This window comes from Pterocles gutturalis, unplaced genomic scaffold, assembly GCF_000699245.1.
Source record: "Pterocles gutturalis isolate BGI_N339 unplaced genomic scaffold, ASM69924v1 scaffold42655, whole genome shotgun sequence".
NCBI lineage: Eukaryota > Metazoa > Chordata > Aves > Pterocliformes > Pteroclidae > Pterocles > Pterocles gutturalis.
Genome location: NW_010139817.1, coordinates 1 through 24499, shown reverse-complemented (window position 1 = coordinate 24499; position 24499 = coordinate 1). Strand labels below are relative to the sequence as shown.

At 38.6% G+C, this 24499-nt stretch overlaps 1 protein-coding gene across 1 annotated transcript in view; it reads right to left on the bottom strand.

The window, feature by feature from the left end:
• KCNK2 (potassium channel, subfamily K, member 2) overlaps positions 1-23509 on the bottom strand; it is a 72042-nt gene extending 48533 nt beyond the window's left edge. Inside the window, exons 1-2 of the mRNA XM_010083444.1 lie at positions 23204-23509; positions 9950-10067 (exon numbers count right to left, since the gene is read on the bottom strand). Of these exons, the coding sequence (XP_010081746.1) occupies positions 9950-10067; positions 23204-23392 (307 nt within the window). The 5' untranslated portion in view covers positions 23393-23509. The remainder of the gene's footprint in view (positions 1-9949; positions 10068-23203) is intronic.
• Between the last annotated feature and the right edge of the window lie 990 nt (positions 23510-24499).

Here is a 24499-nt window from a genome sequence, read left to right as displayed (position 1 = left end):
GAAAGGCTAACTGGGACCATGGTTACTATCGAATTCCTATCCAACAAGCAAGGCTTGAATTTACACAGTTTGCATCGTTGCTATGAAACATCCACAGCAAGGATGTCAAAATGAAGAAACGCCTTTCCTTTAATTATACTTGGCTTTCTCTAGGCTCTGATTACTGGTCCAGCAAAACACATCAGAATCCCACACAAGTGCAGAAAAGACAGAAAAGCACATCTCTAGTGAAGCCACAACAGTAAAACTATCTGCAGATTTGTCCTCACAGAACCAAAAAGCCAAAAATTTAGATGCTAATATCTTATTAGCATCAGAGTGTTTCTAACTGCTTTTCTTAAAGAAAAAAAAAAACAAAACAAAAAAAACACAACAAACCACACAACCACGTGAGACTGCCTTAGCTAGAATAGGATGACTTTCAGAAAGTAAATTAACTAGAAGGAAAAAGGTTTCATTCGTCCTGATGCTGCTGTGCAAGTCCAGACTAAAATTGTAACCATTAGTAATCAATATAAGAACACCTTGAAAATGAGAACAACTCATCATACGTTTTACAGGATAACATTTGTACTACCACACATACTTATTTGCTTTTAGCTAGCATGTATCAGATAATTGTCCTTCCTTTAGCTTACATCCCATTTTTTTTCAGTCCTGGACAAGCATCTAACTATTAATTGGTGAAATCCAACATGACCAGGAAAGGGTAGATGATACATATATATGGTTTTTCTGCACTGTCACCTAAAATTGTCACCCCATGAGTACTTTTTACCACCTATCTTACTACTAACTTTCAAGTAACAAGTATCTTTTGTAAATGTCTGCTCCTCCCAAAACTGAAGTGATCAGAATATAACTTTTGTACTCAACAATTGCACATGCATTAGCAGTTCAAATCAGTTATCACTTTTTATCCTATTTTAAGCAATGCATATGCAGATTATATGCACGTTACTGCAGAAATAAACTTATACTCTTAAAAAATATGGATTTCTAACCCACCTGAGATGTGAGCTAGAACGCTGCTTGCAGTCACACCAACTGAGGCACCTCTTACAAAAAGGATGGCACCAGAGGGTGAGAGTTTCCAAAGCACAAGAGGATTCAATACAGCAAAAATCTCACTGAAAAAAGTTAATGGATTTTGTTAATTTCCTCTTTGCCTGTATTTCTGCCCAGCTTCCCTTTTGGTTCTTCAGTTTTTTTAAAGGAACCAAGCTGCTGGCAATAATGAGAAATCCATAAAATACAGTGAGCTCTCAGTGTATAAAAAAGAAACACTTTTATAAAATGCTAATGGATATTCTCATGTGCTGTAGTGATACTTTAATGTTATTTTACTCCATAATGCTGGTGGCACAACACATCAGATTTTATACTACTAGCAGTTCACTTCAAGAAATCTTTAATCCCTTCTAGGCTATCAGCATAACTTCCTTTCTATATAATTTGTAAAAAAAAAAAAAAAAAAAAAAAAAAAAAAAAAAAAAAAAAGTAGTTCTCTTTCAAATATCATTGAAATAGAATGGTTTTCAATTCCAGCTGTCAGGGATGGTACAGCCCAGTTTACATACAAACAGGGTGAACAGAGGCCAAAAAGTCTATCCTGGCCAAACAAGCCTTTTCTTCAGCAGATCCTAGATCTCTAATTCAGTGCACCACTGGAATATCAAGGCTCAGCTGTTCCCCACAAGCACTAGCCCCTGCCCTGCTCCAAACAGACAGAGTATCAAGGGGCATCCCTGGGACTTGTGAGCAGATGTGCAGTTGATGTGTATGTACATCAAGCAAAGCCTCAAGACAACACACACAATCTTCTTCAGATCTTATCTTACAGGAAGGAAAAACCACCCTATTCTATGTTCAGGTCAGTGGGATAAGCCAACAGAGTAGGACTTACATTAGGCAGGTTCTCACCTGGCATAAAGCACTATACTATTTGGCCAGATTTGCCAAACTACTCAACAGGAGGTCTTCAAGTCTTCAGAACCCAGAAGGTGTTCTAAAGGCACCTAAAAAGTGCCCTGCTTTGTAAAGCAACCAACAGGCAGGAACTTTAGATGAGACGGTCAGGTTCAGTTCCAAAGGAAGCTACAGCCTAACACAATACTGTGACATAGTCTCAAAAAAAAACCCACCTGGTCCAGTTTAGCAGCTCAACTAAACAGTAAGTGCAAACAGCTGTGAATGAAGCAGCACATAATTGTAAACAGCTTAAAATGGTCAAAGGGGAACTTAGATCATCCTGCTGGGATACACAAACTACGTACAGGTGCTTTTATTTTGACCTCTAAACCCTACACACTAAGTGACTCCAATTTTTATTGCTTCTTGTTTAGTAGAAACAAAGCACAAAACATTCCCTTTATTTCTGTTTTCCAAATCCTGTGCCTCTGTTTGCTTATAGGATTTGAGGTCCTCATGGTTGGTTGCACCACTCCTGATGCAATTATGAAAACAAACAAAAAGGGAAGCAGGAAATAATTTCATTCATCCAGCTATTCTCCCTGGCAGCTTTTCCTTTATTGATAACAACAAGCTTTCATAACCTGGAAATTAAAATGGGCATGATCGTGAAGCCCTGGTGATGAGATATCTGAATAGAAAACAAAATCCAGTTCCATTAGCACACTAGCATTAACAGAGTTAGCTGCGAAAATTTCAGTGCTCATTTGCAGTGTAAATTGGAGACTGTGTCACAACTGATAAATTGACATTTTCACTCGACAGCAAGACCTCACCAGAACTGGGTTAAGTGCAATCTGTTGTTTAGGAAATTACAGAAGGTACAAAAGAGTGGTGGAAAGCTGCATACCTGGCAATTTGTTTGAACACAACTTTTTGCTGGTTTTGATGAAAAGGAAGACGAAAAGGTCAGAATGTGCAAGCACATCAAACTGCAAAAATGGGATGACTTCCTCCTTGCTTTGCAAGATCCAACAATAAATAGACACCACACCAAAATAAAACCAGCAGTGCTGCCTAGCAGGAAGCTTAGAAATGAAATTTAAAAGGCTTTTTTGACAAAACTAATTTTTAATGAAATCACATCAATATCGAAAAACATTCCAGGTGTTCGGGAAAAAATATTCCAGAACAGAAAAATAATTGGAAACTGTGTAAAAAAACATCAGCGCAAAAAAGATACGAAAAGTGATATGAGGTGTCACTGATGCCACCACCTTCCCTAAAGAGACAGCATACCTTTTTACTATCCATTGACAAGTTTCTTGTCCAGAATTCAGAACTCACCAGGTCAACAAAAACTCCCTTGTACCTTCACACTGCTAAGAGGCTACATCACCCTAAAGCTTTTCTAATATAGCTAATAATTTAAAGTAGCAATCTCACCAGGATTATTATATCCTTTCTGTTATGAATATGGCCCACAGAACATGCAAGTGCTTGCAATTTACCATATAGCTGCATGTCCAATACCTGTGTATCAAAATGGGGCTGGTCGAAAAAACAGCACTTTTATATGTAATCAAAGCTGTGTGTCATCCTATAAACTTGCACTTTTTCAATTTCAGAGTCATCTTTAGAGTTGTTGAGTATTCTAGCGTGTGCAGGAGAAAACGTTGTCCTCTCCTTCTCTTAGTCTCAGTTTTGGTCAGTGAGGCTCAACTTCTTTTCTCTGATTTGATCATTCAATTTAATTCTATTTTTCTGATATTCAAGCCTTCAATGTCTCTAACTGAGCTCTTCATCTATTATCATTTCCTTTCAGCTCTTCACCATGGTCCTTCCTCCACCACTGTTACAGGTTCCCAGAAGTCTTATCCTAATTATTACTTCTGAACCTTGGACAGCCCAAGTGTTACTTCCTCAGCATTCGAGTCAGATAAGCCCTCTTTCTCACTGCCTGAACAAATGCAGGGGAAAATAGAGGGCATAGTGGCAATACACTCTCTATTGACTGTTCCTGGGAGAAATAATTACAGAGGAAATCTTGTTTAGTCGCTGCTGCCCCGGGAGAGAGAATGCTCCGTTCAGATGAAATATTTGGAGAATTTTGTTGCCAAATCCTGACAGGTCTCTCCAGAGAACGAGTGAAGCACTCTCTGTCAACACCCAATAACTGGGTCAAATTCAGACACTTTTTCACAGGAGCAACAAAAGAAGCAAAGGAGATAAATTAGAATGGAACAAATAGAGACTAAAAAGCCATTTCAGCTCCAATGTCTCCCATTAAGAACAGCAGCATGGGGACTGGAAGGTAAGCACAACACTAACCTAGATGAGGGGCTGAATTCTGAAGAGATCTTGGGGGATTTTTTTTTTTAATAAAATAGTTCTTTCTGATGACATTTTATCAGATGATATATACATATTTACCACACTTTGAGAGTTGATATGAAATCACAGTAAGAAAGCACAGTAAGCCAGCAGCAGTTTTCGGTGGAGTCCTCTGCCGAGTAAGAGATGGAAGGAGCATTTCCACCTCCTTCCCCAGTGACCTCTTTAGCATGTCTCTCACTACCACATTTTCACAGACCATAAATCTTAACCACATTTTTTTCTGCATTGCTCTGCAGCTGGTCTTATCAACTGCTTTTACTGAGCTTTGCCACACACATACCCCCGCTAAAGATATATGAGATCTGGACATATGCCTCCAGGCTACTAGCGGAGGACAAGATCCATGACCTTGCCTCCAATGTCCACCATGTAGTCAAGCTCATTTAAGTCAGTCCCAAATGCAGTTTTGAATACTGATATGATGGACAAATTCACATATCAGAATATTTTTCAGGCAAACATATTTTATGTTTTTTTTACTTTTAGGAGTTTTCACCAACCCCCGCCTCAATCACCTCAGCATTTGTACTTCACTCTCTTTTGCTTGCTTCGTCTCTCTTCACTAGCAAATACACAAACAGAAATCCCAGTATTTATATTCTGATAAGCAAATTGGAGTAATCTTTTCAAATGAAATTTTTATGCTCATCTTCAATAGCTCTGTTTCTTCTTTGGTGGCACAAACAACAACAACAACAAAATCATTCTAATGTAAGTATGTGATGCTTCTTACTTTTCTGAACTAAGGGAACAAATTTTTCATCATTTGCAATTTTTTATCTTAGTGATTATCTGACATAATAGGTACCACATTTGATTATCAACAGTATTTGCCTTTTTATAACATCAAGCATATTTCGTACATTTTGGTTATCAACACATTATTCTGTTACTTTGTGTTTCAAAAATGCAGTGAAATGGTGCCAGAAGGGACAGATTTAGCAGCAGGATTTTATTATTGTTTCAAATCAATAAGCAATGTAATAAGACCTTTTAAAATACCCTGCCGTCATAAGAAAAGCTTGTGGCCAGGCAGTGGGAAAATGGCAGAAAATATTCCTTACAGTGAAATTGCATTTGAAGCCACATGACTAATTGCAACTCTAAAAGTGACAAATCAAGTTCAGATTTCTAGTCAAAAATATGAATCTTTTTTCAGAATCTTAGCTGCTTGCTATTCACAACTGTTTCCTAAAGCACACATATTTTCAATTTGTTTCTTTTTCCTTTTAAAAAAAAAAGATTCACATTCCTTTGCACTCTTTAATAATGGTTGCTAGACTTTTGGACCCCCCAAAAATAACCATATTACCACAGCTAGCTGCATGAAGGTACGTTAAAGACTTCAGCCATGAGTGAACTTTTCAAGAGGTTCAGTTTCCACTGCATATGAGAAGTCTGGGTTCAAAAATCAAAGGTTAGTGAAAAAAAAAGTGGAAAAGGACATAAAGAAATTATGTGTCCTTCCTTTTTTGATTTGTAGACACAGTTATTAGCAACTATTGAATTTGGACATCAATATGGCTGCAAAGTATCCTCAAGTGCTAAGGTATTAGTGGAGCTCTTCAAGCTCACCCCACGTAGACAGGGCTCTGTTTGAAAGGACGCGCTCTGGAAAACCACAGTTACCAGTGAGGTTGCTGGCACTCCTGCCATGCGACATATCTCTACTTGCAGTGCTTGAAAAAGTCATTATAGACCAGCTGGAATAACAGCAGAATTAACACAGCTATTTTAGATGAAGATACGTAAGAGTCTAGTAGAGTTTTTCATGATACGGTTTCTGCTATTATGGTCGGTGCTGCATTTTATATGTTTTGAGACAGCAGTAATTTGGGAAAATGACTGCTAAGCTCAAGGCCTTGGCATGTTTACTTTGCTTTTTTCATTCTTCTAGATACAGGTCTCAAGCTTGCAGCAACCTTTCCTACCCTGCTGCCAATGTAAAACTTTATTAGGCCCTAGAATGTAAGTTGTTTGGGGGGAAGCGAGCTGTGCACAGGTTGTGTCTGTATGGCCATTCCTGTGTTAAGCTACCTATTGAAGGAAATGATCTGGAGGATTAGAAAAATGCACAGCACCAATAATGAACTCGCAGAATAAAAAGGTGACATAAAGATTATTTCCCCTTCTTTCTCAGCACTATCTCCAGCTTTATGATTGAGTTACCATTTTTTTCTCGCCTTTTTTCTCAACCCTCTTTTTCCTTTTCTTTCAACATGTGGTCTTAGAACACAACTAACTGGATAATGACATTTTCAGGTAGACAAAAAAGAGTATCTTTTGTGCTTTGTAGCATGCACAGTATCCCAGGGAACAATGCAACAATATTTTTCATAGACAATTTTAGCATTCCCATTTCCCCGTTACACTTAGGAACGGTCTGAAAGTATTCTATATGCACAGAGTAATCACATAGTTTCATATTTCTTTGTTGAGATGAGCTGTATTTGTTCTAGAAAAAAAAATCACAAGTAAGAACAGCTAACTAAGCAAGCCAAGCTCATAACAAGAGAGGTTCCTTCCTGAAACAAGTTCTATGCTGCTGCACAGTAGTAAACACAAAGACAAAACCAAACACCCAGACATGGAAAAAAATAGCTGGAAAGAATCTTTTCTAAATAAAGTCTTGTGAAATTGTTTGACCCTGACCTCTCAACTAAATCCACGTCTTAGGAAAGATCTAGTAGCAGTATGACAGATCATGTTCTATTCAAACTGAGTTTATTAATTTTATAATATGCAGTGTAACATTTATTGGATAACATGAAGGATGATAAGAGAATAAAAAAAAATGTTAAATATCTAACGTTATCTCTGCTTTCATGAGCGAGCTTTGAAACTCCACAGGTGTACATGTGACCATCAGAGAGTCTTCCAGCTGCCTACAGGAGAGCCAGAAGAGTAAGAAACTACGGATGGTTCTGGAATGCTGCCAACAGCCACCAAAATACATGGTCACTATTTTTCACTTTGATGTTCACCACTACCATGATACAATAATAACAGTGACTGTAAAACAATAACTTATTGCTTAGGCAAATGCTAAAGGCTTCATTTATTATCCCCTCTCCTCAGGAACCAAATATTTGTGGGATGCAAGTGCTAGTTTCAATAAAGAAAGGCTTTACTTTCATTCAAGAAAGGTATGGGAAGCACTATCCATGAGCAGATTATTGGTTCCGTTTGAATTCCTTATATTCTGATATATCACTAGGAGAAGTGTGGGCTAAACGATAAGGTAAAATTATAGTAATAAGAGGTTCGTAAAGCTAGAGAATCTGCTGCAACACTGGAAAGCTATCATTTTCTCTAAATCGTAGTAATCCTTTTTTCTTCTATTCAAGTACTTCTTAAGGTATACAGTCTAAAGGACATAATATTTATAATTATTAATATTTATAAAATCACTTTTACTAATTATTTCTGTAAAGTTGGTTTATGAATTTGTAAGGTCCTGTCTTTGTCCATAGAGAATATCTGTAGTGTTTGGCTGAACCCTACGGCAACTCTCTGGAGATGCTCATAAACCACATTTTTAGTCTCTTGAGAAATTAAAATACCCAGCTACGTTATAACCATATGGTCCCTAATTGGAAGGAATGCCTTCCTTTTCAAAAGGTTACTCATATATGAAAAGATACTGCTCTGAACACAAAATCACCTGATTGCACGTAATAAAATAACAAATAAGGGAAAGCACACCCAGCTTCTACGCTTGTCACCATTTTCCTGGGAAAGTCACAGTTTCAAGGGCTTTTCATGACAGCTCCACCTGCAAGCCCATCAGGAAGATGGTTCATGGCAGTAAGACAACACCAACCACACTACGGCTTTCATCTAAGCATGGTGTCTCCAAGTCCTAAGAAACAAAGCTCGAAAGTGCAACTGATTGGGAGCTTCCCATCAGAAAGGGTCTCTGATGAAAAACACCATTACTCCAAAGCCAAAATATTTTACAGAAGATTTTTTTCCCTAGATTTTCTCAGTTTTCTATCACAAAACCTGAAATAAATATTTATAGTTGCCTAGTCTGATCTGATTCTGACGACTCTGGTTTGCAGAAATGACCTGAAATATTTATTTTCAAATGTATTTCCTATTGGGTTATGTTGCCTCTTGGGGAAAGTGGGTCTGTGGTCTGGATGCAGATCCCTCTGTCTCCTCTAAGCAGGACTCGCACATGTTTTGGTTAAATCAGGTCAATAAATTAAATCAGGAAACATTTTTATTTAGAAAAGCCTTAGTTTTACTTAGAAACAAAATAGTGGAGGGAAAAAAAGGTTCCACTGCTTTAAAATAATTTTTGAATAATTTAGTTCCTTGAACACTTTTCATACATTAACTTTTGTCCTTATTGGGAATGGAAATGGATATTAAGCACTTTCTACAGGACCATGGATACTTACGACAAAAACTTTTGTGCTGTCAGAAGAAGATAACATAAGACTGATCATAAAGCTATCCTTTCAAGGTTCGTGCTTTTCTTGGTTATGATCTGTTAAAATTACATTTTTCAATACTTCTTTTTTTATTACCTTGTGGACCTACTACTGTAAGATCATTGTTTATTACTAACCTTGAGGAGGTAAAAGTTTCACTCTGTTTTCACTAAACCTGTGTTTCAGTTATTCTAGATATGAAAAAATATTACACATAAAAATAATATTTATACATATACATTGACATGTATATACTCAAACACAACAAAAATACTAGTTCTGTACTTCTACATAAAGAAAGAACAAGGTACATACAACACTTGAAAAGAACATCCCCTTCCATCACAATATGCATCTAAATATTACTTAGAGATAATTACTGTAGCAGTGCTACAATTCCTTATACATTACTCTCACAATGTAGGTCTTAATTTTTTCTCATTTGCGTTCTTCTTCAAATTTCCAGTTACCTTGTGGATGCTCCTTCTATGATCTCTGAGCAACACCACATCTTTGAACCATACACCATGAGCACTACATTGTAGTCAAAGGGAAGAAACTGAAAGATGACACACTGCTCCTGTTCACACCTGCTCAGGGGGACAGTGGCTCTCAAATGCAGAAAGGATCCAGAAAACTCCCTGGACTTGTGAGCACAGACAAATCAGCCTACAGCCTTGGACTTCCCTGAATGCAACAGAAACCTCAAAGTAAGCCTTTGAATGTAAATCTGCCTATCAACACAACACTGATAGTGGATTAAATTAAGCTGAACTGCATCTTTACCATGTTCCCATCTTTTTCAGAATTCAGAGGAAACAACAATATAGAATGGGATTAGACAGACTTGAAATTCCATACATCTCAGCCAAGGTTTAATGCACATGTGCTTTAAATCATGCCCTATTTAACACTTGTGATTACACAGTTGACCAAATTCCCCCCCACAAAATGTTTCCGCAATCTCTTCTAGTCACCTCACAGAAATATACAGCAACATTTTTCTTCTACAGAAGAATCATTTACTCAGCTAAGAATCCTTACTGACAGGTACCATTTCTGCCCCTGCAGCTAAAAAATAACTCTCTGCTTTAAACCAGAAGATTTGGAAGACTTACTATTAACAAATACATGCACACACTGGAAATCAAAAGAGTTTCAGCTCATTTACTATAAGAAGATAATAAGCTGTGTCCTACCTATGGTGGTAATAACAGTGCCAGCAAAGAAGAAGGAACTTCCCAAGTCCCAGTGACTGATCTGAGTAGATGTGTTTCCTAAAGGTATGATTCCTGCATTTAGTGCTGCCACTACTTGCTGCAAGTTTAAAAAGATTTTTGTCAATATTCATGAAATAATGATATTAATATACATTACGCAGTAAATTGATTAAGACAGTTATTTCATCCAAGCAATAAACCAGAAAAGGATCAGTGTTGCTCTGCTCCAGTTTTATCATTCAGTCAGGCTACAATTTAATCTTCAGTAGACACCCCAAGCACGTCAGCATGCAGAAGAGCTGTAAACTCCAGATTATTAAGGAGAACGCAAAATCCACAACATCAGTAACAGCATCACCTTAGCTAGATGGCAAACACAATTATTTTTACTGTTGCAACTATCTGCTGAAGAAAAATATGCATTAGACAAAGATTTACAATAGAGTTTCCCAAAACATTCCTCTATGGAGTTAGGCATGCAAATGTACTTTTTAAAACACAGTCATCTTCAAACTCCAAGAAAAAAAATGCCCATGCATTATTTTGGATCAAATGTACTCTAATTAATTAAAACACTTTTGCAGAACAGATAATTCAATAATTAAAGATTAACAATTACACTTATGGTTATAAAACTTTCACTATATTAATAACAAATTCAGAGTCAAACATCAAATGCGTGTCTAAGTTTATACAACTATATACTTCATAAATGTCACTCTTGAAAAATTCAGTTCTAGCAGCTAAAATGAACAAGCTTGCCACCAGTGGCATTTTTATAGTCTCAAAGTATATGAAATATTTCCTATTTCAGCAGTGTCATCTACTGCAACTTCTTATCACAAAAAGTAGTCCCATTTAGTTACATCTCTGTTGCAGATATATACCAGCATTTGAGTTAAACACGGCACATCAAGAAAAAGTATTTTTAAACTTGCAATAAATATTTAAAGGAATGTTATCATTTCATACTGAAACACTACTTACTTCATAATCATGATCCCTATAATCATAATTGGTGTTTAACAAAAGAACAACAGAGGAAGCAATACTGCAAAGCTAAAATGAAGAATTTAACTAACTAATAGTTTCTGCTTGGTGAGTTGTCCAATGCTGATTATGCACATAATGATATCCAGCATTAGGGAACCAGAATGGTTTTCCGTGTGGGCAGCCTGTTGCAGAGGAACAGTGTTGTGCAGTAGCAATAGTTTTTTCAATCCCAAAATACATTGATAATTTGTTTCTAAACAGTGCCCACGGAAGTCAGTTGACCTGGACAGAAATGACAGAATACCAATTCTGGATTAATGAGGCCATCAGTTTTCCATTATGGGATCTCAGCTTAAATCCACCATTTCCAGTTTGCCATTTTCAAAGCTCAGATGCACAAAGTAGCCACTTGAAAGCCCACAGCTGCATCTCCGCAGCCACAGGGATCCTGCTGCCACACCTAAGCCACCTTCAACAGTCAGGGCTGTCAACAGAAAGCCAGCTCGGGTATCTTTACATAGACTTTACACTGTTTTATCTTCTATACCTTCAAGTGTTTTCATTTTAACTTTTTTTTTAAAACACCAGAAAGGCAGACATCAAAGACGAGGAATTTTCAATCCTACTGAGGAAGGAGAAAGAGACAGGGAAAGAGAAGGGGAAGAAAGTTTAATTTCCCTTTGGGCTGGAAGAATAAAGCCACTTCTTCTCCATTTGTACATCGCATACAGCTTGGCAACAGTGGGCACAGCAGCACTGCCAGATGTTTACATTACTGTAGGAAGGGACACATCTGACTAAGCAGCATGTGAAAACCGTCCCTTGTATTGATTTTATAATCTACACGATACAGATATTCCTTTGACTTATAAACCCCAGTGTGCTGCATTATAAAGCCTACTGAATGCATTTTGAGTACTGTTTCGTTTCAGTGGAATGAGGACTTTTGTCACAAGTCCTTTTACCTGCAAATGGGAACATGCTCTCCAGCGAGGACATCACATGGCAAAGCACTGGATCAATACAGCTTAATGGGAGCGTTCATGTTTTACTGTGCTGGATGAATGCACTACTCAGAGCCATGCACCTGTTTAGGCGGTCTAGCAAGACCAAGTTTTATACGGATTTGGATGCAAAATGTTTTCAGAGTTCTATATCATCACTACACATTTTTGAAACCATACTGCCTCAACATTTTTTATATGAAAGGTGTGCCAATCTAAACTGCTCAAAGATCCACTACAGATATGCATTTCCTAACTGCCCCATCCTGTACCTACAGACTTCCAGGAAAAATTATACAACTCAAATCAAAACTGCTCTGTTGGGTCAGACCTAACAAAACACAACAGATGGCTACAAAAGACAATTAGCCGCTATTATTATGGCTCTGATTTTAGCCAACCGCTAATTAGGAAAATAATCATGGCAAGTAGGCAAGTGATGCTTTCTCATCATACATCCTCCTAGCTTCTCACTACGCAGTTTCAGGGACTTTCTGAGTGGGAGGCTGCATCTGCATCCTGGAGTTCAGACTGGTTTGGGTGGATCATTTTACCACTGATTTATCTACTTCTGGGGTTCACTTGTATTTTGAGAGCCAAGTCATTCCGTGGCAGTAAATTCTGCAATTTACTTGTGGACCATTTAAAAAGCATTTCCCTTTTGAGATTTTTATGTGCTTCAAAGTAATTCTATAACCTCTTCTGTTATGACAAACACTTGAAAAGCAACTTCTTATTTGTCTCCTTCAAGAAATTAATGATCTTAGAGTCCCATCAACTGCCTCTTTTTTCCAAATTAAAGACTCTTTCTTATTAAATAATATATTTACTTATTTAAATAAATCTGTTTAATATTGTATGTAAGTAATTTTTTATTGCCGGTGTTTCTTATTGGCTTTCTTTGTATCTTTACTGATTTACCTTATCGATTATTCTAAACATAGTTTTAGTCATAAAGGGACAGATGATGCCTTCTTCATCACTGGGTTAAGATTCCAAACACACACTATCACACTTTCTCCTGCACTGTAGTCCCACGTTTGGGAGGAGCCAGCCTTAAATACTAACAAAGCTGCTGTGTTATATTCCTTCAGACTCTCCTGTAAGAGTCTTCCTTATGAACAAGGATGACAGTTAGGCTGGTTTACTGAGATCAATACTACTATCTCATAATGTCTTTGAATGTTGCCTGCAGATTTTTCAGGCGGTGTAACTGCATTTTCAGTTTTTTGGATCAGAGGACATCTTTTCTTAGCTTGACCAGTGCCTATGAGCAGATCCTCACCTAGTACTACTCCCAAGCACAATTTTAAAAGAAAATAATATATAACATAACTCCTAACATAGGTATATTTCAGGGCATTAATTTCAGGGTAGTTTCTTCTTTCTGACGACATCCACTGCACAAACTTACCTGGATATTGGATATGAACATTTCCTTAGCCCAGAATTATAACCCAGGCTCATGCAGGTAGTTTCCACTAACTTCACCGAGGGCCAGGATCTCACCCTCAGTGTTCAAACAGCACGCTCTTCTTTGTCAGTGCTGTTAGATTCAATTTTCTCTGACACTTTATTCTTGGTATTCAGCCTTTTTTCTTGACTGATGCCTCACTACTAGAGCAAACACAACCACTTCATTTGTCCCAAGTGAGGCTTGTCATTCTTTCCTTCCTCTGTCATTTCTTTCTGTCACCTGAGCCCTTCAGCTTACCTTAACTTACACAACAGCGAGAGTAACTCTGTCTGTTTTGAATCTCAAAACATTTAGAATCATGCAAACTCTATATAATCTGTACATTTATCATACCTTGCAGCCTGTAAACACTTTGTGTAATCTTAACATGGGAATTTCTTGACTTTTAAAAAATTACTTTACAGAATTAAACCTTACTCATTGCCTCAGTAGCAAATTTTCTACTTTTTCCTTATTTTATTCCATATACAAACTAAATTATGACTCAAAAACCAGTTTCACTTCAGCACTGTAGAACCAGTCAGCATTAGAAAAGGGATGTGGACAGTTTCAATTCTTAAACTATGTAGACTATTTCACTTGCCTTACCTTCTTCCAGGGTATTTGTCTACTTGTTGTGTCATATGAGGTAACTGAGGAGTGAGCAGAGGGGTCACCCAGCACATGGGACCCAATCAAGGCCTCCATGTGCAATGATTTTAAGAATATTATAAGGTCACAGTAAAAGCAATAGGTTTTTCACCATTTGCTCTTCTTTAATTGTCCTTTGATAGTGAAAATGTGGGCTTTTTTGATTGTAAAAAGAACTGAGACAAAATTTTCAAATATCCAAAAATTTTTAGGAACTTAATTACAATTTTTTAAGCCACATGGATTCTTAGGCTAGCTCTGTACTGTATCTTAGGATAGACATGAGTTGTGTCCGAGTACAAGTCCTAACTTGTACTACATCCAAACTACCTGGCTTTACACCCAGATTCAGGAATAAGCTTGAAAAGAAGCAGAGATGCTTGAGCCCAGAGTGGATAGGCCAGGCATGACCTGCCTCACTTCCAAAAACAGGACCTGAGCTCCACAGACACGTAAGCACTGCATTCAGGTTGTACCTTTTTGCTTGAAATCAGAACATTGGGAAAACAAGAGTGACAATATAAAATCTCACTTTAATTGAATGTCAGCTTTTCATTTCCTACATGATTTAGAAACACTTTCTGGTAAATACACTGCACAGTTTTGTATTATCACATCCCTGCATCCATGCAGATATCTGTCCACAGAGGCCATGCTGAGCTACCCTTGCAGACTACAACACAGAATTTTGTGCCTTTCTTTTTTTCTGTCAAAACGAGAGATGAAACTGCCTTTCAAACAGCACAGCCTTTTTGTGAAAACAGAAGGCAGTTCTCCTAGGTCAGGGATTTCAACCTCTGGTTCTCTGACCCTGCAAGGAGTCAACGGAGATGACTGACAAAGGCCAGACTGTTGGCCCAAGAGTTACAGTCAGTAAGTAGGGGTCCACAGAACCACAGGAGAAATACAGTGAAGTTATAAACTGAGAAGACTAGCCTCTGGTAGTCAACCACTGTCTCATACAGAGATCAGGCAGAAATAAGCATGTGTCAAACCAATCACCCTGATGTTCATCTCCTTGTTCCACACCAGGCTCTGAATACATGCTTTTGTACCTTCTTCCAGTCACTTCACTTTCTTTTATGAAATGATGTAACACAACTCTTCATTACTCTCAGCTTTTCTATCCAAAGACTAAAATAGAAGCACCTTAAATTATGCTTCTGATAAAATACAGAGCGTGCAGTCTTTAGCTACCCAGCTTGTCAGCAGTTAGCTTGTGCCTGCTGGCAATCATTTAACAAGCAATGTCAAAAAGCCTCATATGCCTCAAAGTTTCTGGAAACTCATTTCTCAGCCTGGATTTCTTCCTTTGCTGTCCTGCTGCCATTTGACAAGAGCACTCTCTCACTCTCCAGTGTAACAATAAATCTCATATGGCCCTGGCGACTGCATGCGTCCTGCGTTTTTATTTCAGCCTTGGTCTACAAAGAATGGAATCCTAGCTCTTTGTTCAGAAGCACACTGGGATGGTTTTAACACCTAGCAAACAACTCTCCGGCCTCCAAAAGCACATGCTTTTGAGCCTTGCTGTTGAAAGAGATTGGCAATGATGTTTGTACTGTAATTCTGTGACACCACGTTTTTCTTTTCAGTTTGTATAACATATGACTGTAATCTGCACTGGAGAGCAGTACCCAACACACTGAAGAATCGAAGAACTCTTTTCACATGTAGAAACATATTGAAATACATTTCTATTTCTAAATATGCATTACAGGCTATGTATATAAATTTTGTGTGTGTGCATACATATATATATGTATGTATACATACACGTTCAGGGAAGAGGGCTTTTTCTTTGCTTCTTGAGATTAAAGACTGGAAGAATTATGCAGACAGCTGCTCAGCAAAACTGACTTACTAATGAGTCATATCTGCTATGCTTTCTAAGACAAAAGCTGTCATTCAGATGCATTCAAGCTAGCTACATTCTAGGTCCTATAAAACTGTTCATCTGAAGTAAATGTATCCTTTAAGAGCCCCAACAGCAGAAGCAGCAAAGTTAGAAACAACCTGCTTGAACAAAGAAGTGGCAAGGGCAGTTCGAATTTATTTATTATGCTTTGAAAAATCTCTAGCATTCTTATGCTCATGAAGGATAAAGACTATGTGCTTTAAAACGCTCTTTTTGGTTTAACCACCATATAGAAAACAACTACAGAAAAGGGAGTTGTCCTGCAGCTGAAGGGAATGCTCCCAGGCAACAGAAAGTTTGGCCAAACATTCTGTCCCTCCAGGAGCTAAGTGCAGAGCCAGAAGAGAGGAGTGCACGCAACCCAGGGGCTTCTGCAGCCCACCCAGACTCAACCACAGCAGGTGGGCAACTGTGGAGGGCAGGTCTGGGTAAGGTGATGATGGAAGGTCTTTCACAGAGACCTTTTATTTAATAAACATTCCTCTGATCTGGGGATACAAGTAGAATTTGGGGGGCTTTCCTGTGGAAGGAGACAACAGCATCTGAATGTTTATTCTGACAAGAGCGAAGCAGAAAGCAAATACTGGGGTGAAAACTAGACTTAAAGACTCAGCAAGAGAAAAAAAGAGAAACTGGACCTTACTGTTCCAGTTAGGACTACCTGTATGCTTAACGTTAAGAACACATAAGCTCAAGTGCTTTGACAGGCAGACACCTTACTAAAGACAGACATACGCAGAAGGTAACACCACAAAGGACAGTTCCTGTGCTTCATGTTTTGACTACTTTTAAAGTAATTAATTTCATATTGCTTTGAAAACACCAACAGGCAGCTCTACGACTGGTATTTGCAATTTGTCACAAGCTTCGTGTCTGACATGCAGACAGTACATTAAAAAATTGATGCAATGGTATTTTGGATCCCCAGATAAATAAATAAAATATGCTGCAGCATCGATTTCTTTTATGCTGGTCTATCCATCTTTCCAGGGTTTTAAGGTTTAAAAACCACGAACACGTGCTGCTTCACGGTTAGGATCCAGAGATGGAATGGTTCATGCTTCCTTCTGGAAAGGCTGGAAGGAATTGCAAAAGGGAGAGACTAAGAATATTTAGGGTTTAAACTGGTACATTATGACTCCCTCAAAAAAATCCTGCTTAGAGGAGACCCCTAAGCTACAGCTCACAGGACTGAGAATGTCTGTAAATGTTGTGATTCAAAGAATGAATAGAATCTGATTCAAGCTTAATAGGCTTAGCCAACATATTTTCAATTTGACTAAATAAATTTCAGATTTGGCTGAAACAAGATCTTTGTATGTCTGTGATTTATTATCTCCAAAAAATGATACAGCAAGCTCAAATACCTTCTAATCTCTGGAAGAGAAAGAAGGATTTACACTTCTTTATTTTAACAGTGTTCTACATAATCAGAGAGGTTGTGGCTGAAGGAGCTTCTCTGTCTGAAATAAAACAACATATTCCTGAGAAGGCAGCAAAATTAGTTTCTTGGGACTACAATGCAAGTTGTAAAAAACCCTATGAAAAACACACAAAATCAACTACTGATGGAGGTGCAACTTGATGTAGCTAGCTACCTTGAATTATAAAAATGAAGCCACAGAAAACATATTTTAAAGTAGAACATGTTTACAAGAAATTAATCACATAAGTAGCCATGATGACATTCTGGTGATGCCAGTTTGATGCAAGAAACACTGGTCCCATGTCATTCATAACTGTGTCAGGCTTTCCTCAAGAGAAATGAAGAAAAAACCCACATTTTTCCTCAAGGGATATAAAAAGAAAACACATTTTGGTCTCGTTCACAGTCTAAGAGATGAATGGAAAGAAAAGGGAGAATGCAGCTGACACAAATGTGAGATGAACAGGCATGGGACGTGACTGTGGACCCCAGCACGGAGCGCTGTTCTCCTCATGTTAACCACAAGCCCACACAGGACCCAAGGAGATCAGCTTGTGGGATCAAGGTCAATTTAGCTAATCACGGTGGTTCATTAATTCTTTTTTTTGTTTGAAATGCAAGCACATTTTTGTGGGCATTCAGTTTTCGGAAGAAGCCACATACCCTGAAAGGAGCTGGACTTACAACTCTTGTAGGGTCCTTTATTGCTGAGACAGCTTGGTGCAGCACCCCGAAAACTTGTTCAGATTTCGAAATGAAGGATTTATAAGACAAAAATTACCACAAACAGCACTGGAACAAATTAAAAGATTGTGCTATTTAGTGATATTATTTTTTCCACTTGTAAGGGTTTTCAGAACAAATATATTTGAAAGATGTTTTTGCTAAAGGAACCAGGAATGAGGTATGTTCTGTTATTAACTTAACCTTCAGTGTAACTTTACTACAAAACTCTTTATTAAGTTTCAGAATTAACTCACTAAGACAACTAAAATAATTCACACCAGCTTGCTGGGACACTCTAGGTATTTAAAGTAATACAACTGAAATTTCTCTTATTTCCAATTTTTGTATGCAAATACAAATTTTTGTATGCAAAAAAAATACATTAAACATCTTGATGCTTGGGGTTATAAAGAATTTTTTTTTTTCATTTTGGTTTCTAAAGGTCAACACTAAAACAAATAACTGCTGAGCAACATATAATTAGGTGGTATTTACAGAAGAAGCTCTTCTCTTTTCTTTTTTAATCAGCTTTCTCTTTGGCAAGGGACAAACTCTTCACCCCAAGAGACACCACAAAGGTATACGCATGTATTTGATGGCTGCATAGCACTGCAACCTGAACGTCAGCAATGAAACCTCAGGTCTCTTCACATTTGTTACTATGCACAGGTGCATAAATACAGCAGGAGATTTTTCTGGGTACTTGGCAATACACTTTGTGCATCTGAGTTTGGAAACTGTCTCCAACATTTTCAATTGTTTAGCGGCAAGCTTACTATAGGGAACAGTCAACACACTGAAAATAAACTAGACCTAGATTGAAATAATTAGAGATAGACACAAGTTCTCTAATTAGAGAATTTTTTTCCTTCTTTAATGCTTATTCTATTTGTGTGTTTATAGCTGGATTACTCTGAAGTTTCTGTCAGCTTCTGCCAACAAAATACTCAGTGGTGGGGCAAAAAACCTGTTCTGTGTGAGATGTAAAATATCCCTAGCGTAAAAAAAATGCCACATAAACCTAAAATCCACACAGTCTGAACTACATTTACTCTTTTATTCTATCACCTGGCAGTTACTTTGCATTGCATGGCAGAGCACAGTTGAGAGCAGGCATGGACAGAGAAACCAAAACATTGTCCATGATGAATTGTCAAGAGTTCTTCTTCCAAAAGAAAAAATGTCAGCAAAGTGTCTGGCCACATCCCTTGCTACAGCTTTATAATGTATTAAATATCCTATATAACCTTCACCAAACCAATGTTTTCTCACCTGTTAATAACTGAGATCCTTTCAAGATCTTCCAACTGAAACTTTAAAAACTGAAGTTTAACCAGACCATGCATAGCTTGCTCATCTGCTGTATCCTGATTAGACTCACCAAGGTAGTGCTTGTATGTTCACAACCTTCCCTCCTGGGATATTTCTTTAGTTGTAGATTTAGACATACCACCACTGATTGCAGTGCACTGCCCACCTCAGCACTGCTGTGTACTGCACACAGCGATCCACTTAGTGGTGTTGTTAACGCTGGCTTCAGGCTAGAGCAAAAGGAGCTGAAGTTGCCTGGAAAAAAACAGCCTCTTTGGTGTACAGATATGCTCTGCATGACTTTTGCACATTTTAAGTATAGTACTAAATAGAAGTGCTCATGAAATGTCAAAAAAAAATTCTGTACCTGGAGGCAGGTCATACATTGCTGTTGCTCATTGCAGTTAGGTATTATTACAAGGAGGCAACAAGTTACTGGTGTAGACTGAAAGAAATTTGCAGCACTGGACCACGGAAGTCAGAGACAGAGAAGGTCGTGAAGACCACCTCTTTGCCAACACACAAACAGTGCAGCTGGACTGGGCTGAAAGGTTATGAGGAAAGCCCAGGTCATTTTTCTGAGGCAGCTGAGGCTCCTTGGCTGTCATCACGAGAGCACTCTATTTCATTAACTTTGCACATTTTCTGTGCTGCACAGCAGCTCTCCATTGCCCCATGTTTCACATGTACAAAAGATATATAAAGTCTATAAAAGTATAATTCCCACTGAGTACACCTAGGGGAGCCACACAATCAGTGTGAAAATACAGAGTTTCAGGAATTTGAAACCCAGGGAATAAAGTTGTGTGTGCTGGGAAAAAAAAAAAAAAAAAAAACAAAAAACAAAACACCAACAAAAAAAAAACCCAGTATATATTGCTGTGCCAGGAAGGTTTCTGGTGACTGGGGAGATAAAATAAGGATGGAGAAGACAGGAATTAAAAATTCCCTATCCTGTGGGCACTTACAGAAGCACACAACTCCGTGTTGTTACCAGCTCTGTGGCATTCATTCATCTTTCATTCCACTTGTATGATTTTTTTTTTAGCTGAATCTGTGATCTTAAACTAGTCTCCTTAATTTGCTCACCTAACTAAGCCACTGCACATTGTACTGTTGGTTAGAAGTCTTGGAGTAGTCAAGCCTGCTTCAGAGTAAGGATTAAATGGCAGATCAGCAGTTGTGAAGATTGAAAAAGCCTGTCATGATAAGCACCTTGAGAAATGACTAGCACGAACCAGAGCCAAACCAGTCTCTGGAATCCCAGAACACTGAGTTCAAAAGAAAAAGTTTATAATGAATTTCATTATAGTTAGACTCAAGGTAAATAGTTGATTAAAGAAGACATTACAGTCTGTGAGCTCTGTAATTTTCTTCACACACACACTAATCATTCCAGCTTCCTACTACACTAGTACGTATTAATTTTCAGATTTATAGCTTTCAGTGAATTCTTAAATATCATTTACTTTTTTCTCACACACACTATTTATTTTTATTCTCACAGACATCCAACAAAACTGAAGAAAGACTGAATTATATTGTAATAGCAGTCAGACATAAACCCAGAGAGACAAAATGTATTCCAGTAATTTAGCTGCTGTGACAAAGTGGTAAGTAGGGAAGAAACACAACACCATGGTTAGGGTAGCAGCCTAGACTTGGAAAAATGGGATTTGAGACTCTGCTTTACCACTGATCCCTTATTTTACTTTGGACGAGCCACTTAATTCCTGACCCTTAAACGACTTGATGCAATTTGTTATCACTTATTCTGCGTAAAGAAAGGCACTCAAATGCACTTGTGGGACCAGGCTCCCTATGCCTCAGCTCTCCTCCTATAAAAGGAGTGTAACAAAAGGGCATTCCTACCTCCATGTCGTGGTGTTCTTCTTCACAGAGAAGCAGGAGGGAACAAGGAGAAATTAAGTTTTTCATTTACCCCAACAACAAGCAGGGCAAACTCTTCCCACAACCATCTCTCATTGATGTGCTGTGGGAGGCTGTGTCACCCCCCCTGCTTCACAAGCCTGTGTCTTTCTGGTCACACCAAGATCGCTAGCGAAGATGGGAGCTGATGCTGGTACGGTTATCTGTGCTCTGATACTTCTACTGAAACTGTCATTTATTTTACACAGAACATCGAATGGGCATTGAATGCCAATGAAGTGGGTTTTTATTACCAATCTGTGCTTCTGGGTAGGGAATCATAAATGCTAAAATATCTAAGTACTCCAGAGCAAATTTCAACAGTTTTTGCCTTAAGGACCATCTCATAGACGATGTAAGATAAAAATAGAAATTTTGAAGCAACATTATCTTCACAAGTACAGGATCTGACCTAAAAATTTCATATGGGAATATTTATACTACCTGCAAGAGATCATTTTAATCAAAATGTGCACGTATATTTCTCTGAAAGCTTATCTCACATTCTGCTGGTAAAACTACTGAAACATAGTTATTACACAGCACGGAAGTTCCTATCAACTGCACCTCCTCGGGCATGCCTAGATGGAGCTAGGAGCTTCCTGACACTCATTTAAAGGGTGCCAGTTTGGGAACACATTTTAGCAAGAAGGCAGGGGACAAATCGCAAACTACATTTTCCCAGTTTGCCTTTAAAATTCAGAAGTAGTGTGCCATAAAACTAAGTCAGCACACCAGTGCTCTGCATTTAAAACTGGGGGGAGAAAAAAAAAAAAAAAAAAAAAAAAAAAGCAGGTACCTATGCTGATGCTCAAGGCAGATTGGTCTAGAGAGGTAAAATCAACTTCTAAACTCCCAGCCAGGTCTGCTGTCAGAAACCACCTCCAGAAAGCTTTGCTGCCCACGCAACTGGCATACTCCAGAGCTTGTGCCAGACAGGGTCTGGATGCCCGCCACCTGCTCTCCAGCATCCCATCTCAGGCCCTGCAGACCCAGACGGCCCCATGGCTACTGTTAACGAAGGGGTCAATCCTTCACAACTCCTGGCTGTTCATTCCAGCCCCCGTTTCATGGTCTCATCTCCAGAACTGACATTATTTGCCAGCTCCTTGCTGTTCCCTGCAGTATCACTGGATATTCATAAGAACATGGGATTTCAGTTGGAGAGGGCCTCGTAAGGCTCTGGAACTAGTTCTGCAAATAAGTATTTCCTATGATTCTGAGGCAGGTGACCTGCAAGGGTAAAGTCACATTAGTAGGAACACACCAATGTACATCAGTTGTGGACGTGCCTTTAAGAAGCGGAGAAAATTTAAATTTAAGACCAAAATAGCAAGTCCGTGGTACTTTCCCCTACTTAAAACAAAATCAATAAGAAGAAACATACAGCTGGAAAGAAAGCTAGCTTGATACAATCATGGTAAATTAGAAGTCCTTTAGGCAACGGATGGTGTATTTTCTTCCTCAGAATTAGGCATTTCAAATATTGACAGATCTGGTAAGGCACAATCAATGTATCAATTCCTTTGTGAACCATTAATTATATATATTGCTGATGAATAATCATTTAATTAGCATAATGGGAGGCTTCAATGAAAAGCCTGTCTACCAAGCATACTGGACCTAAAAATAGCAATAGCTTTTCAACCATGAGGCTGTGCACGAAAATGCTATTGCTCAACTTCTGCTCTTAACATTTGTTACATCACTCAGCCAATACAGAGCTCTGCTGATAAAGTTTTTCCCCATTATCACAGCAGTGCTGCCATATACAATTTGTTCCTCTAAGGCATGGTGACAAGGGTTAGGTATAGATTACCTGGATCAGTTCATCAAGCTCTGTTGCATTCACACAGGAATGCTGAGATACAAACGTCTGCTTCTGAATCACAATGGTGGTTCTCTGGGAGGTTTCATGAGGCTGCTCCAGGGCTTTAAATACTGTTGCTCCAATTATTAAATACACGACTACCACCAGAAAAATTGTTGAGACTGTCTTCCATTTCATAACATTGATAGCCGAATCACTTTCCTCCCGTGAAGAGAGCACGGTAGGCTTGGTGGAAAATGATAATCTTGGTTTGGAGTTCTGAGTGGCCGATTTGGGATCCAGCAAGTCAGGTGCCGCCACTGGCAAAACAGAAAAAGAAAGTTAATTTTTTACAGCGCCGCTCAGATTTCATTAACTGAACTTGTTGCCATGAGATTACAGAAATTCTGTTGCTTCCAACGGGAATTCTTAAACTGTTGAATCTTTCACATGAACCTCATGCCACGTTACAACGAAGCTTCTGCTCTGTGTAGTACTATCCACTTTACACGCCTCTGCAACACTTTCCACATGCGTCTGTCCCCTTCTGATATTCAATCATTTCATAAACGCAGATTTCCCCTATGCTCTTGCATTTAAATTAGTATAAGGTGGTATTTTGCTGCAGAGATTCTTTACAGCCGCTGCTCTCTTGAGCACCGCTAAGCAGCTTTCCAGCCGTGTTTTACCTGAGCATTACGGAGGTAGCAGAAAAATGCAAATCTTCTTTCTCATCTATTTTGTTCTACACTCCAACAAATGCTCTCTGAGAACAGTTGCATGATCACTTCCAAACTCCCCAGACACAGCCATAAAAACAATACATTGTTCATCATACCGGTCTTAAAGCGTTAATTACGTATCGATTACACCTTTCAGAAAATACCAGTAAACATATGTGTACTTACTGGAAAAGTCACCCATTTGTTAAGGCGTGTATTTTTATTTACAGCTACAAAACCCCACTGGGTTAGGAAAAGAGCAGCTGAGTGTGTTATCAAGTATCTCGATAACTCATGTGACTACCAGCAACTACAGGGGCACTAAAAAAAAATCCGCCACATCAAGCGCAGGTAGAGGTCTCCTGTGGGAAGATGGCCACAGCAGTTGACCGCACAAGCTATATTTAAATTGTTTTGGAATTACAAGCACATTCTGAACGGCCACGACACCGCTTCCAGCTGCCGGTGGGAAAAGCCCAGATCTAAATCTAGCGGAAAGTCTCCCTCCGGACGGCGGAGGTGGGATACGGGTGGCAGTGGCACTTGCCAGGGTCACCTCCTGGGCACCCGCCGGGCTCGGGAG